Here is a 13629-nt window from a genome sequence, read left to right on the forward strand (position 1 = left end):
TTCAAATGAATTATATGACAGGATAATAATATAATTATATAAATCATATAAACTCAAATTATATTTCTAAAATAATATTAGAAAAACAAATATTTCTTAATTTTATTTGTTTAGAGCTGTGGATCCTCATGGAGTGACGAGCCGACGCCGTGCATCCTCTGTTGGTTCTCGAGGCGACCATTTGGGCGCCATTGGCGAAGATCCAGCGGAGGGTCAAGATGGTCAAAGCGAACCGGAAACTGTGACTAGTCAAAACACGGAAGGCAATCGCGAGGGTAGCAACTTCCTTAGCAGACCTTACTGGTTGAGCGACGAAGGGCTTAAGAAAGGTGAAATCGATGTTCTGTCGATGCAGGAGGAACAATTTTGGAAGGATCTTCTGGAAAAGTATCTGTATCCCATAGACGAGGACAAGGCGGAGAAGGTAAGAAATTTTATTTCAAACGCAATTATTTCAATAGCTCTTAAATTTATTGTTTTTTAATTTGAAAAAAATATTTTTATCTATTTTTCTTTCTGGTTTAATTAAATGTAGATTTTTTTAACAGTTTCGAGAAATTTGATATAGTAGAAAAAAAATGTACAAGTTAAATTATTATTATATATTTATAAATTTATACTATTTGTTATTTTTATTATTAATTTAGTTTTTAATAATATGTGTTAAATTTTTAGAAGAAAACATTAGTATTGAAAAAATTACTAATTTCATTTTATATACTTTATCAGATCGTTCTTAGAAATTATTTCTAAGTAATAAGTAAAGAATTTTATAGAATTATTAAATTAAGTAATAAAAATAACTATTTTAATATTCTTTTCAATTTTATAATCAAATTTTTTTACAGTATTTTTGTATAATAATTTTAAAAAATTTTCAAACTTCCCTAAAGTAAGATACAATGGTGTATAATATATTTAAAAAAGAAGAAAACAATAAAGTAGTAATAGAATTACAAAATTTTTTCCCTCGATTCTATTAACTATGAAATAATACGATTAAATATGAAATAAGGGATGTTTTTAACACTTAATAATAGAAAAATGAAAATAACCAAATCCATGCTGCTTGTTCCTTACATACGTCAGGCACGAATCGCCAAAGATCTAAAGGACCTACGTGACCAGAGCGTTTTCGCGTTTTTTATGATGAACGCCCTCTTCGTTCTGATCGTCTTTCTGCTCCAACTAAACAAAGATTTATTACACGTGAAGTGGCCTTTTGGTATCAAGACGAACATCAGCTTTAATGCCGATAACTTTCACGAGGTAAACACCGCTCCGTCCATGTCGAGTTGTCCTGCTTCTTCGATATCTACTTCCCTTAAAAAAGAAAGAAAGAAAAAAAAGAATTAATTTCTTTTTTAGCTTTTTGCAGCAAAACATTTAAAATGCTAAGACTCGCTCATACATCTAAATATTAAAATATTAAAATATCGATTAATATAAAAGCATCAAGTATAAAGAACACATAAAAGAAATTTGATTAAAAATTAAACACTTCGTTGAAAATTATCATATCATATCATAAAAGACGTAAGCATTCAAACTGTTTTGCAGCCAAAAATCATAAGTTGTTTACTTTATTTTCTACATCGCTTGTATCCAAAAGCTTTTTAGATGATAAAGTGACAATCTCGAGGATCGAAATGATATCACTGAGGATTCTTCTCCTCAAAAGGAGCCGATGGATCAACGATCGACCGGACGGAGCGTAATTTTCTTCATATCATTGCTAATCGATATTTTGTTTCTCTTTTTTCTCTTTTCCCTGATCAACGATCAACAGGCACGTATTGCCGGCGACCTAATCGAGCTACGGAACAAGAGCGTGTACGCGTTTTTTATGTTCAATACGTTGTTCGTTCTGATTGTATTCTTACTGCAACTGAACAAAGATCAGTTGCACGTTGTCTGGCCGCTCGGCGTTAAGGAGAATATCACCATGAAAGAAGATGGGGAGGTACCTGGTAGTGTTCCAAAAAAAAAAAGAAAAAAACAGAGATGCTGTCTCACTGATGCCTCGGGAGACTAACACCTCCGTGTGCTCCGTTGCTCGAGAATTTATTACACTTTTTTTTCTATTTTTTTTCCCATTATTTTTTTTTTTTATCATTCGTTCTTATTAGAAATAAGATACTCGAAACTTGGAAATTAAAAAGAATATGGGTTCTCGAATCTTGGGATTTTTGTTTCAATTTCTTTTTTGTTATGACTCGAAACTCTCGAGATAAAATTTTATATGAATATATATTTTGACGATATAAATTTTATTTTTGTTGAATACTAGTAAATATAAATTTTAAACCTCGGATTCGTTTTGAAATTAAAATTGGTTAAGATTATAATTTTTGGAAGCAAATAAAAATAAAAAGAATAAAATTAAAAGAATTACAATTTTTGATATTCATAGATAAATATTTCTTCTAATTTCGAGAGTTTTGAGGTTCATAAGTTTCAAGATCTTTTAAAATTTTTAACTCGAGTTTCGTAATTATAAAAAAATTAAGTTTCTAGCTCCGTTTCTAGTTTTCTTTTATTATTCGTCGTTAAGACATGACGATTTAAGAAAAGAAGAAATATTGTATTAAAATTCGAGCGTGGATCCTTCGTCTTTTTCCGAATTTTAATATGTATTTTATTATTTTATGATATTATTTCAGAAATTCTTTTTCTTAAGTGTAATTTTTATAAATGTGCGCCACATCGATAGATTTAATAATAGAAGATATAGAAAATTTAGAGCTTCCATTTAGATTTAATAACAAATTAAGCTTGTGAGTTTTAAACGTTTTATATTTATTATTATTCAAATGTTTAGTTGAGATTTTAGGTATAGATTTACTCACTCAAGAGTTGCTTCTTACGTGACACTTAATATTTAGCAATTTCTGTTATTTAAATATTTATTAATAAAGTACAATTTGATTATCAGATTTTTCATTAAACTAAAATTATCCATGCTTTGAAAAACACATCGTTGAGTCAGTAAATAGAAACAAAATCACGTGATCAAAATCTAGATATATCTAAAATCTAGATAAATCAGAATCAAAATAAATCTTAAAATATTAAATAAAAGAACTAATTCTGTATTAATTTATTCGTAGAGAATTATTAATTAATAAATTCATAAGCAAATAACAAAAATTACATTTTAGGAACAATATAAAAATATAAAAATAATTTTATAGTATTTCATATATTTTATTTCATATATTTATAATTTTATAGTATTTTATATATAGTAGTCACATATGCAATCATACAATTCGATTCGTTCAATGTTTAAATTCAATTTAAATTGAATTAGAATCATCAATATTTCTCTTTTTTTTATATTAACTATTTTTCTTAAAGAAAGTAAAGAAATTGCTAAAAATTGAAAATGATTTTAGTAATTGTAATATACAGAGAAAAGAATTATAGTTTTACAGTGAGTATCGGAGCACGCTGGATAATGGTGCCCGGTGATAATGTTGCACTTGCTGGGACATGTCTATGTTTTGTCAATAACGTGGATTATGAGCACGTGGAGTGTTACCATTAACATGTTTGCACAGGTACCCTCGGAACGAATGGAAAACCTGGGGCGGAACCAAGCAACTGACTAAGTTAACTAAGTCACAAATAACATCGACGCCTTGTTAATTACAATTCCCATCATCCTTCCTCGTTTTGTGTTACTTCTCTTTCGAAAATAAAATTGTGATCATTGTGTAGTCTTTAATCTTTTCAAGATTTAATTTTCTTTTTAATTTTTTTATTCTTTGAGACAAATTCTTTTTTTTGTTAATTATTAATAATGATTATGTTAATAAGAATAAAATTAAGCGAGAAAAGATTAAACACAATCGCTGACATTATGAAATCTTTTATTCTATCTTTTATTCTAACATTGATATTTATTAATTAATATCATCAATCAAAGTCTGGAGAATAAATATAAAAATTTCACGCTTAATATGTAATATGAATTAAATTAGTAAAAAATTTAGAATAAAAACAATATTATTTTTATTAATCAAGGAAAAAATTTAAATCAAGATTAATTATTTTAAAATTGAGATAATGAATTTTTATATACTTCATTTTGAATAACAAAACATTCTATAATAATTAATAATATTTTATTTTTAAATTATATTTAAATTAAATTGTGTTAAATTATTGTGTTAAATTAAATGTGTTAAATTATATAATTTAATATATTTAAAAATGAAATTTGAAATCAAATGGAATTATATTTCAAGAAAATTTGAGAATTTCTTTAATTTTCTCAATTCTCTTTCAACATTCTCTGGATTTTCCAACACTTTTTAGTTCTCTCGTGATCGAACATTCGATCGAATGAGACGTTTATTTCTTGGTTTTCAATAAATAAATAGCATGTACATAGTTTGTGGATCACGAAAGAGCCAAAAGAACTATTCTCGAATACCTTGTCCTGTTTTTCCATTTGCCTGAATACGAACGAGGGAGGAATTACACAGGTTTTCGTTTCACATTTTTCTCTTGTGTGTCTAATTCCGATAACGCACTGCTAGGTATGACAGCAGAGGAGCACCACTAACGAGTTACTATCTATGTAACTAAACGGTGGCTTATACATGTTATAATATATGTGTTTGGAAAATTATTTTACATTTGATTCTAGTTTGTACTAACGAATAATTAATTTCTTTGATTTTATTTGATTCTTATATTATATTCAAAATGAAAATATTAAATTCCTCTTCTTGAAAGAGAAAAAGAACGAAGCTTATTAAAATTGAAATATAAAAATTCAGATTGTTTAAAATTTTTTAAATTCTAATTGAATTTATCAAGAAATGCATTAATCGTTATGTACATTCAGGAAATTGATTGTTGTTACTTCATTATGTTTTATTAGACAAAATTAAAGGATTCAAAAGAAAACTAAATACAGATATTAAAAATTTAATTATGAATGTTATTTATACAATTTTGAAAAAGATATACAAAAGAATTTTTTAAACAAATTTTTTACAATTTTATTTTTGTAAAAAATAAAAACTTGTATTTTTCTGTTTTCTCTCAATTATTTATATTTTATTGTGTAAATATTACATATTTTATATTTTACATTTATAATTCGTTATTTTTTTACAATATCTTGCTTCGTAGTGAGGTAACAATGAAACATAGCAATGAAAACTGTGAATTCTTTTATGTTTTCTATTTCTGTTTTCAATTGTATTCTGTCATTCTTCTTTATTTATCAACGTATTTTTTTAACGACGAATATATCTCTATAGGTGTACGTAACGAAAGAGTACCTTCAACTCGAGCCAATCGGTTTGGTCTTCGTATTCTTCTTCGCGTTGATATTGGTTATTCAATTCACTGCGATGCTGTTCCATCGATTCGGCACGTTCGCCCACATTTTAGCCAGCACCAGCTTGGATTGGTATTGTTGCAAGAAGGTAAGTATTATCTTCAATTTTCTCGTTTAATATCATCGTTCACTATTTTAATAATTATAAAATATTTATCTATCTAGATATCTTTAAAATTTCAAAAAATGACTCTTCAAACAATATAAAATAAAGTTAAAAATAAAAGAATTGTATTTTTAATTTCGTTTTTCATTATCGTTATAATTTATAATCAATTAATTATTGAATTTAAATTTTTGTATTTTATCTTTTTACTTAATTCTTAATTCTCTTTACTTAATTATTTAAATTTGTAGAGTACTATTTCTTGAAAATTTAAAAAGATAGAAAATATAATTTCAAATATTTTTACAGTTTTTCTACGATTATAATTCATTTAAAGTTTTAATTTTATCTCCTTGATGTAAAACATCTAAAAAATGATTATATTTTCCATTCACATTTTTCTATGTTTCTCATTAATCAGACTAAGGATCTGTCCGAAGAAGCATTGTTATCTAAACACGCGGTAGAAATAGTCAGAGATTTGCAAAGATTAGATGGAATGGAGGGTGATTATGAAGAAGATAGTGGTACTGGCCCAGGCAGGAGAAAGACGATAACAAATATTGAAAAGAGTCGAAAGAAAACACAGGCAATCAATACACTTGACGTCGCTTTCAGACAACGATTCTTCAGCATGTCTGAAGGCAACGGTGGGTTTATACATCTATATATATGTTTTTATTTTTAAAAGAAGTCTTCATTATTTAATTTTTATAAAATAATTTTATTATAAATTGCTGAAAAATAAAATTCTAAAATTTTATGTTATTCTTTAATATTTACAAAATATAATATTTTTGATTTCATTACATAATAAAATTTCAAAGTCTATAATTTAAATCAATTTTTAATCCTATGTTAATAGAATATAACAGGTGGTTAGAGTATTAATACAAGGAGCATGTTATGTTAATCAAACGGTAGCAACATCTTGATTTCACGACTCAAGGGGATATTCGTTAATGAAATTCTCTGATTTAGGTTTGCCGAGAAACATGTCGACTAGACGCTCCGCAAAGGCTTTCAAGGCATTCGAGGGCCGTAGGAATAGTATAATGGCGATGAAAAGGAAATCGCAGATGCAAACTTTAGGAGCAAATAACATTTACGGAGTGGCTGGCAATCCTTTGGGAATTCAAGGACGCCCATCGAGAAGTAGCCAGATTTCTGTTAAGGATGTATTCGAAGGACACAGTGGCCACACTAACCCGAGCTACGAACCGGATGAAAATACTGGAAGCAGTCTCAGACTTCACAGTTTAAGTCAGAACGCGTGGAGAGAACAGAACAATATTTGATTCGAAATTTTTTAAAATGTACGTAATTTTTGTAAAAAAATATTGATGACGATGGATATTCTCATATCATAAGTTATTCAGGATGTTAATGTATTTATGGGATACGTTTGAAAATTTGATTCTAGATGTTGAAATATAAAAATTGATGATTAAATGAAATGAGATGGAAATAAAGTGAGCGGTCTCTGTCTATGTCACACTATCGTCTTGCTTTAATTCTGTCCCGTTTCATTTAATGCAAATTGCTTATTAAATAAGCTTAATGAATAAGTTTCAATTGATATAATTTTTGTATTTCTTTTGCTCTCCAATATATTCTACGAATATATTAAAACTTTTTTTATATGATAATAATAATTTATCCATTCAAAGAAATATAGTTTGAAATGTTTCTGGATTATTTCAAGTATTCATATTTTAAAATAAATCATGAATCAATCAATTAATAATTATAATAGATCATTGAGATTCTTATCTTGATTTATGAGCTATTAATATATTAAAATAATTTAATAATTTAAAATATTTTGTTACGTTTTTTTAAACATTTTCTTGTTTTAACAATCAAAAAGATTTTTAATATCTTAAAAACTACTTTACGTATAAAATTGAAATAAGATATCACGTGTTAATTATTATTTTATATTGTTTTTAACTTATATTAAAAATCAAAGATTAAAAATAAGATTAAATATTAAGAAATTCTTTAAAATATTGTTTATAACGAAAAATTGTCTTGACTCTTTTGATCCTTTGCAGATGAACAATGACCATGGCTATCTTAAATATTTCACTGCCATCAGAAACAATAATCAATAAAGATGAGAGGAATGGCACTTATTTTTTTACTAGAGCAATAGGATCCCATTTAAATATTGCCGCTCATTTAAACACTTTTTCTAGTAATTATCTATTAATTATTTGATTATACACGACGTAAAGTGGAATAGAAGAATAAAAGACTGCCTTCGAGTAGATTAATTTATAACGAAGTGAAACAGGGCCGTCTTTAAACTCTTTATTTATTTATTAAAGGAAAAAAGTAGATGAACAAAGTTTCTTTCTTTTCTGAATGATGAAATATAAAGAAGAACACGGGAATAAAAAGAATAAAAATTGAAAAGTTTAAATATTTTAATTTTTAGGAAATTTTAAACGAATTAGGGACTTTTTATAATGATCTAAAGGTCACTAATTTAACTTGAATAAATTAAAGACAGTCCTGAAAAAATATTTTTATCATTGTCTTTTTTTTTTATTTCTTTTCATTTCTTTTCTCCTTTTTCATTTTTCTTTTCTTTCTTTTTTTTTTTACTCGTAATTAGATATTTAAGATAACTGAACTGACCGGTAAATATTTCTTAACGCATTTATTCTCATACGTACACTAGAACGATTTTAGAGAATAATAATTCCCTAGATTATTAATCGGATGCAATAATTCTGTTAAACTCGTTGTCGTATCAAACGAACGAGTATGCGTTCTCATTCATACGTGTACGTGACAGTGATCACAGCGACGACGCTTACACTTCTTTCATTTTTTTAAACGTGATATTGCTGTTTGTATTAAAACTTATTATATTTGATAGATATACAATTTTTTGTACATAATAAAACGTTAAGAGCGTACGTTAAGCCTGTAAAAAAATTGTAATTGTTGTAAACGAAATAAAATTCGAACGATCACCATCCAACTTTGGATTCATTCCATCCAATTATTCAAATTGTATAATTTCAATTTTGTTTCGATGTAAATATTATGTAATGATGATACAATAAGATTAATTCTTAAGCAATCCAAAAATTCCGAAACGATCGAGTTATAATAGTGATCGAGTTAAATATATCTCTTGAATTGAACATTATAACATGTTTCAATTATATCTATTTTATATTAAAATTTAAATATTCTTTTAGTTAACATATTTATTATCGATTATAAAATAATTAAAATTACAAAATAAGAATTTTTAATTAGTTCTTTCAATTAATGTAAAATTAAATAATGTTAAACTCCTATATATTGATATAAGTGTTAAGTCAACTATAGGAGTGTCTAATTACTTCTTGGATTTTTTTGAATTTTATGCATTTACAAAATCATTAAGCACTAATGTCAAGCATATTTTTCAAAAATGTAAATATAGAGAATGATAAGAAATATAACTAAAAAACCACTTGTGCAGATTATTTAATTTAATAAATTAAATTTAATAGCATATTTTGGAACAAAAGACCCTGTTTCTAATGATCTAACAGGAAATTAAAAACTTTCTATTCTTTTATTTGATTCTAGAATTTATTCAAATCATAGATACATGAAACTAGAAGAAAAAAAATTTTATACAAAGTTTATGTACAATATGTATATTTAATTCTGCATTAAGAAATATGAAAATTTGATTATTTTTATCTTACATAATATTTTTGAATTTATAAGAATCATTTAAAATATTTAAATTCTTACTTCAAAGTCAATTTTCATAATCTCTAATGCAGAATTTGCTGTATTTAATATCTGATGGACAAACTTTGTATAATAATTTTTATTCTTAGATTATGCTTCTATAGTTTAGGAATTATCCTGTACAATTATAATGTGCTCGTTTGTCGAAGAGCTTCTGTCATGCACATGATATAAGTTGCCATCAGGTAATCATTAATTGCACGATTTATCGTCCATCCTTGATAAAATCCTTCTGGAACCATTGCCCAATTTGCCAGAAGTAAAGGATAATTTGCCACTATCGCGTAATTGTTACCTACTATAAGTCTGAATGGCACGAGAAATTAATCATCTGTTTAATTAATTAGAAATAAATCATTGCACTTACGCAAAACATCCCCCAACAATCACCCAATTGAAAACATTAAATTTTGATATCGTTTTTGTCTGTTGTAAAGTATTATAGAAACGTGACGTTTCCATTTCCTGAAATTTAAATTCAATCAAAAAATTCAACGAAAAATTAAAATATACGGTATATGTCGTCTTCTATTCTTTTAATAAAAAATTAAATAAAATAAAAAGTGTTAACAAATTCAAAATTCGTAAAATCGTTAATCCTCGATTATCCTTTTTCAATCGAAACGATTTGATGTTGAAAAAAAAATATTTTAAATATTTATTTATATTAAAATATTAAATATTTTAAATATTTTAAATATTTATTATATTTTAAAAAAATTTGAACAATTTCTTGATGAAGATGTGATATATCGATTTAATTGTTACAAACTTTTTTTTATTGCAAATATTTTGCATTCGATAATATTGTTATATTTTTCGATTAGTAATTGATTGAAAATTGAAATAAAATTTGAATAATCTATTGCGACAATCGAGGGTTAAATTTTAAAAAAATTAAATTAAAAAATTAAAAATATAAAAAAATTAAACTAAAAAATTAAAAAATTTTTTAAAAACGAATACCTCTAATTCTTTTATCATGTAGTACAATTTGATCACGTTGAAAACTGATAAGCTAGTTACAACGCAGATACCGAGTATGTAATATCCGTGACAACAATATAGAGAATAAATTAATCCCGTCATACTCAAAGTACCAAGCAGCTCGTCTAAAATATTAAATCGTTCTTTGTTCCTCTCTTCTTCTATCTCTATCATATCTGGATCAAAGGCTGAAACATAAAGATTAAATTTTTTTAATAGAAAATAATGCTTGAAAGATAAATCTCTTACAGTATTCCTTAATGAAAAGTTTGTACAAAAGAACGATCAAGGATCGAGAACCAATCATCGCGATACTGACACAGGCACACGTCAAATGTGTGAAAAATTTCGAATATTGTGTATAAGAGTGTCTTATCAGAATATAAATGGAAGATCCACATGTTAGAAGTAGATTCGTGCAGGAAAAAATGGACTCCAATATCATAGCATTACTTTTATTAAAAGTAAATGTAAGAAACAATTTTTTATATTCGTATTACTTTTGTAAATAAACACTGCACTTAAATTACGTTATATTATTAAGCTCTAAATCGTCAAAATTACGAAGAGGATAATTATTAATGATTAATATATTATCAATATTAATATCGAATTATTGTCATTAAGGTATGTTTAAAAGTAAATGTCAATTTTGTTTCACATAATTTCACATAACCTTTTAACTATTCATTATTTTAGTTAGAATGATCAAGCATTAAAGAATTAATGACAGCCATTGATCGATAAAATTTTTTAATTTAATTAATTTTGATTAATCCTTATGTTGAATATAAATAATGAATTTACTTTCATTTCATTAATTATTCCAAAAACGAAAATAGAAAATAGAAAAATAAAAAAAAATGGAAAAAATAATAAAAAAGAAATAAATTATTTATTAGAATGAAATTATTATTTATATTAATTTTGTACATAATATAAATACATGTAAACATGCAAATAATAATTTCATTTTAAATAGTTATATAATGTAATATAATAAAATAATATTATATAATTATCATATAATGTATAAATTTTTTATTTATTTTCGTTTATTTAATTATTTGAAAAATTTTCTTTGAAAATTATGTATTTTATTTGATTAAAAATTTTCATGCTTTATACCAGCTATTTCATTTACTTTATGCTATGTAAAACTCATCATTACATAAAAACAAATTAAAATTATTTTCTTCTTCAAAAACTTCATATAACTTCATATTCATAATAAAGCAGACTTTTATCTCAATATAATTGATATATTTGAACCACATGAAATTGTATTTAAAAGTACATCGATATATTCAATGAAATGAATTAATTCGTAAATCGAAAATGCAAATCGATGGAATATGCGTTCGACTTGCACTAAAACGTAAAGATACGTTTGCGTGACGAGATAAGTTCGTTTTGATGCGACGATGATTCGCTATAGAATTGATAAGGATGTGTTAAAAAAGTGCGAGATAATCAATGAATGTGCGTGATATGACGCTATGCAAAATATATTCCTTATTGTGACTTGTAAATTGATTGCGATATATATGGTAATAGCAGCAGATAACGCTTGTGCAACTGTCGACAAAATTGATAATCACTCTATTTATTATAACAATAGCACTAAAATGGATAATATTTCTGTAAGTACACTTCTGTGTCGAAAAACCCAAAAAAGCATTGCCATAAATATTTAATAGTAAACCATTTTTGGTAACGTCGACAACTATTAATGTCAAAGATCATAACCAATTGGCAATTGCGATTAATGTTAATCATGACTGAATTGTTACTATCATTAAGTAATGTTGTGTATTATAGAATGTTAATTTTTATACTACGGAAACAGTGAAAGTATTGCAAGAAATTATTTTAACAAATAATAAGCAAGGAGATATATATGAAGCCGAATGCACTGATTTGTCGGCGATCCTTAAACAATGGCGGAAAAAAACAATATTAAAGAATAACAGTAATATAGTGGAAGAAAATTTCAATCGGACGTCTAAAAAAAATTTAGGTTTAGTAAATATAGAAGAGGCACGGTACAAATCGAAGTCTGTTCCTATGAGAAATCATGAAGTCAGTTATCCTTATCCTTTCACAGATTATATTCATCCACGCTTTTGCGCCGATTTTTCATCTATAAGTACTTATAGCAAGCCGCATCATCGATTAGTCAGAAATCTGAAATCAATTACAGTTAATTATGAATCGCATTTAAGGCACGCTCATGAGAAATTAAAAAGATCAACTAAATCAGAAAACATATCCTTTCGTACCAAGAGAAAAAAGATGAATCAAAGTTTTTCAATTGATAAAAAAGTTAAATTAGAAAATCAATGGAATAAAACATTTTTATTGCCAAAGTTGGTAGAAGCATCACAGATACAAAATGCCAATGAAACTACGTCCTCATTCACAAGTCAGACATTAGCTCTGCATCACATATTGAAATTAAGTTTAATTCCAAAAAAAACAACTGGTTTCGTTAAAAAAAGGAGAAAAAAAAATACTAGAATCAAAAGAGATATAGATGAAATAACACCAGATTATTTTAAGAAAGAACTTACTGCGTATCAAGAAGTGATAAAATTAGTAACAGAACCATATATTGAATCACAATTAACATATAATACTGAACATCAAAATGAAATAGATATATTACAGACAACATTAAGTTGGCAAGATGAACAAATAGATATTGCAACACCTACAACAACTATAGAAACATATAGATTCCGTACACCAGAAAGAATGCATATAAAAATACCAATACCATTTTGGACTGAGATAGAAACTACAGTCGAAACCACAACGAGAACGGTATATACTACAACTACCACTGAACTTACTACAATAAAAGAAACAACTATAACAACAACAACATCACCAGAAACAACAACAACGGAAACCACAACTATCACAACGCCAGAAACTACAACAGAAACAATAAAAATAATTACAACTACGGTGGCTCCTACTACAACTGAAGAAACGACTGTAAAAACAACAACACCATTAGAAACAACAATCACCACAACATCTGTGCCAGAAACTACAACGAAAAGTCCAACTCCACCAACCACTACAACTACTGTAGTTCCTACTACAACTGAAGAAACAACTCTAACTACAACAACGTCGCCAGAAACAACAACTACAACAACAACAATTACTACAACATCTACGCCAGAAACAACAACGGAAACTACAACTCCGCCAACCACTACAATTACTATAGCTCCTACAACAATTGAGGAAACGACTCTAACAACAACAACATCTCCAGAAACAACTACAACAACAATTACTACCACAACACCTATGCCAGAAACTACAACAAAAAGTCCAACTCCGCCAACCACTACAACAACTATAATTCCTACCACAACTGAAGAAACAACTG

At 26.7% G+C, this 13629-nt stretch overlaps 3 protein-coding genes across 9 annotated transcripts in view; 2 read left to right on the top strand and 1 right to left on the bottom strand.

Annotated features, from left to right (window-relative positions):
* The window catches only part of LOC102681708 (chitin synthase chs-2), a 43699-nt gene extending 35887 nt beyond the window's left edge, over positions 1-7812 (top strand). For 4 of the 7 annotated variants that reach the window (XM_031514857.1, XM_031514856.1, XM_031514858.1 and 1 more), the window contains 6 exons: positions 115-424; positions 1090-1269; positions 5280-5447; positions 5887-6115; positions 6447-6781; positions 7523-7812. In XM_031514857.1, the coding sequence (XP_031370717.1) occupies positions 115-424; positions 1090-1269; positions 5280-5447; positions 5887-6115; positions 6447-6763 (1204 nt within the window). In that variant the 3' untranslated portion in view covers positions 6764-6781; positions 7523-7812. Of the gene's footprint in view, positions 1-114; positions 425-1089; positions 1270-1789; positions 1964-5279; positions 5448-5886; positions 6116-6446; positions 6786-7522 lie in introns of all 7 variants that reach the window. The other 3 variants (XM_031514860.1, XM_031514859.1, XM_031514855.1) reach the window with 2 other exon arrangements.
* A 1367-nt stretch (positions 7813-9179) lies between these two features.
* LOC102672043 lies at positions 9180-10665 on the bottom strand. The gene is made up of 4 exons (XM_006625126.2): positions 10470-10665; positions 10200-10408; positions 9601-9698; positions 9180-9539 (listed from the first exon to the last, which is right to left on the bottom strand). Exons 1-4 carry the CDS (start codon positions 10663-10665, stop codon positions 9359-9361), a joined length of 684 nt encoding a protein of 227 aa, XP_006625189.2. The 3' UTR covers positions 9180-9358.
* Positions 10666-11767: 1102 nt separating this feature from the next.
* Positions 11768-13569, top strand: LOC116186694 (mucin-5AC-like; the record flags this gene model as incomplete). Its single annotated transcript, XM_031514864.1, has 4 exons — positions 11768-11863; positions 12042-12422; positions 12591-12681; positions 12772-13569. Coding segments are annotated over exons 1-4 (1366 nt in total), but the record flags the coding sequence as incomplete, so codon positions are not given.
* Between the last annotated feature and the right edge of the window lie 60 nt (positions 13570-13629).

The sequence above is a fragment of the Apis dorsata genome, unplaced genomic scaffold (assembly GCF_000469605.1).
Source record: "Apis dorsata unplaced genomic scaffold, Apis dorsata 1.3 scaffold_1281, whole genome shotgun sequence".
NCBI lineage: Eukaryota > Metazoa > Arthropoda > Insecta > Hymenoptera > Apidae > Apis > Apis dorsata.

Coding starts and splice junctions, on each gene's coding strand:
- LOC102672043 (XM_006625126.2), bottom strand. CDS start 10,665: ATGATATTGGAGTCCATTTTTTCCTGCACGAATCTACTTCTAACATGT. Junction 10,409..10,469: donor ACTTTTCATTAAGGAATACT/GTAAGAGATTTA, acceptor TTTATGTTTCAG/CCTTTGATCCAGATATGATA. Junction 9,699..10,199: donor ACATGATAAAAGAATTAGAG/GTATTCGTTTTT, acceptor TTTAAATTTCAG/GAAATGGAAACGTCACGTTT.